Source organism: Halyomorpha halys, unplaced genomic scaffold (assembly GCF_000696795.3).
Source record: "Halyomorpha halys isolate HHAL.00 unplaced genomic scaffold, Hhal_1.1 Scaffold1590.1, whole genome shotgun sequence".
In the NCBI taxonomy this organism is placed as follows: Eukaryota; Metazoa; Arthropoda; class Insecta; order Hemiptera; family Pentatomidae; genus Halyomorpha; species Halyomorpha halys.
The window spans coordinates 133,364-135,103 of NW_027107953.1; the positions used below are offsets into that span (position 1 = coordinate 133,364).

Consider the following 1,740-nt stretch of genomic DNA (forward strand, 5'->3'; position numbering starts at 1 on the left):
TTATAATATACTCTTCAAGGCTAATAAATCAAACAAATGTTTTGTATTTTATTAACTGAACTAAAATTTATGCTAGTTGAAAGGTTCAAAAACTTTTAAGGTGGGATATTTTATGATATACTTAAAATTAGCATTCGTAATTTTTAATGTATTCAACTTTCTATGTTTTCATATGTACCATTAACTTTTAACTAGAGCCCAATGATGTCCAAGAGAAAAACAAATTTAAGGGTAAAAGTATGCACAGCAAGCGCCCAGGACTTGAGGAAGGCCGTTTCTGACCTTGAATGGTTTACCGGGGAAATAGGAGAATTGAGCCTCTTCTTTAAAGGGGGTGACCGACTAATAAGCCGTATTCAAGCAAAGTCTATCAAAAATTTACTCGATAGCGAAGATGCAGAGGCATTAAAAGCAGTGGTCATTTGCAGAGTAAAAAGAAACATCCTCAACCAAATTCAGGCCGACGAAAAGTACTTCTTTTTACTCGGCAGACCACCACTGCTTTCAGTGCTTTTGCATTCTCGCTATCGTGTAGATCCTCTGACATCTTCGCTCCTAATCACTCCATTTGGCAATCGCCTCCTTTTAAAAAATGATATAATTCATTGGAGAAACCGGTGACTTTTTCTAATTCCGACACCGTCTTCCTCAGGGCCTGGTCGGTTGCCGTACGTTCTAGCGTAGTGGTATGAAATTGTGCTGAATAGACTTCTGGTCGCAGTTGAATCTCCTCTATAGCTGGGTTCCCTGCTGCTAACGTTTAGTTGACTGCAGGTTGAGGTTGGTTGTTTTGGTTCATATTATCCAGGTTCTTAACTCCTGCTCTCATCACTATTCTGTTACTGGTCATAATTGAAAGAGAAGAATGAATAAAAAAAGATTTCTTTTAGACTTAATACTGCTCCGGTAACTGAAGTATCTGGGGTTCGGAATCAGTTATCTTTTACTGAAGTGAAACTAAAAATAATAGGTGAAAGGGGAGTGAGAAATGGAACGCCTGAAGTTCTCTCAAAGACTGATCTATTTGCGAAGCCTGTCCGTCTATATATATATATGTATATACAATTAATCAGCTGTTCAACAGTCTGTAACTTATACATATATTTATCGTTTTTGTAAGTACCAAAGGAATGTGGGTTATAGTTTTTTTTTATAGTGTGTAAAATGAAGAATTTTTTTTTTTACTAGAAGTGTTCGTAAACTGGTAGGGGACAGTTGAGGTAGATGGGTACATGTTATCTCTCCTAATATCCATGTCCATGTAAACACTGTGCAAATGTATATATAGAGGATTCAAAAGAGTTAAGGTATGAGGGTACCTGTTATCTCTCCTAATACCTAATGGGCATGTAAACACCGCGCAAATTTATATATAAAGGATTAAGAAGAGGAATAAAGTAGTCTTTTAGATGCACTTGTGTGAGTCATTTCATGGCCCTTGTTCCCTTTTTTTAAAAGTCTTCTTGTAACAGAGCTTAAACTATAAATGTGTACAATAATATAGTCTTAAATGGTTCTCCACAGCCCCTATTTGTGGTATCTGCAGGGAGCTCTTCAAATTCACAATTGGTAGAGCCTATTACGGTGCCTTCTCAACATTCCCTTGCGGACCCAACATCTTGGAACCCTTTTGGATTAGGTAGTGATTTAAAGGTATGTGTTATATCATAAATATAAAATTGCTTTAGACCTATTGAAATGTTGTAAGTTTTTTATTTCTTTTTAATTTTAAGATTAATT

The 1,740-nt window shown here is 36.0% G+C and overlaps 1 protein-coding gene across 1 annotated transcript in view; it reads left to right on the forward strand.

Annotated features, from left to right (window-relative positions):
- Positions 1–1,740, forward strand: part of Eps-15 (Epidermal growth factor receptor pathway substrate clone 15) — a gene marked incomplete at its 3' end in the record, with an annotated part of 108,494 nt that overhangs the window by 94,912 nt on the left and 11,842 nt on the right. Inside the window, 1 exon segment of the mRNA XM_067046311.1 lies at positions 1,525–1,653. Within this exon segment, the coding sequence (XP_066902412.1) occupies positions 1,525–1,653 (129 nt within the window).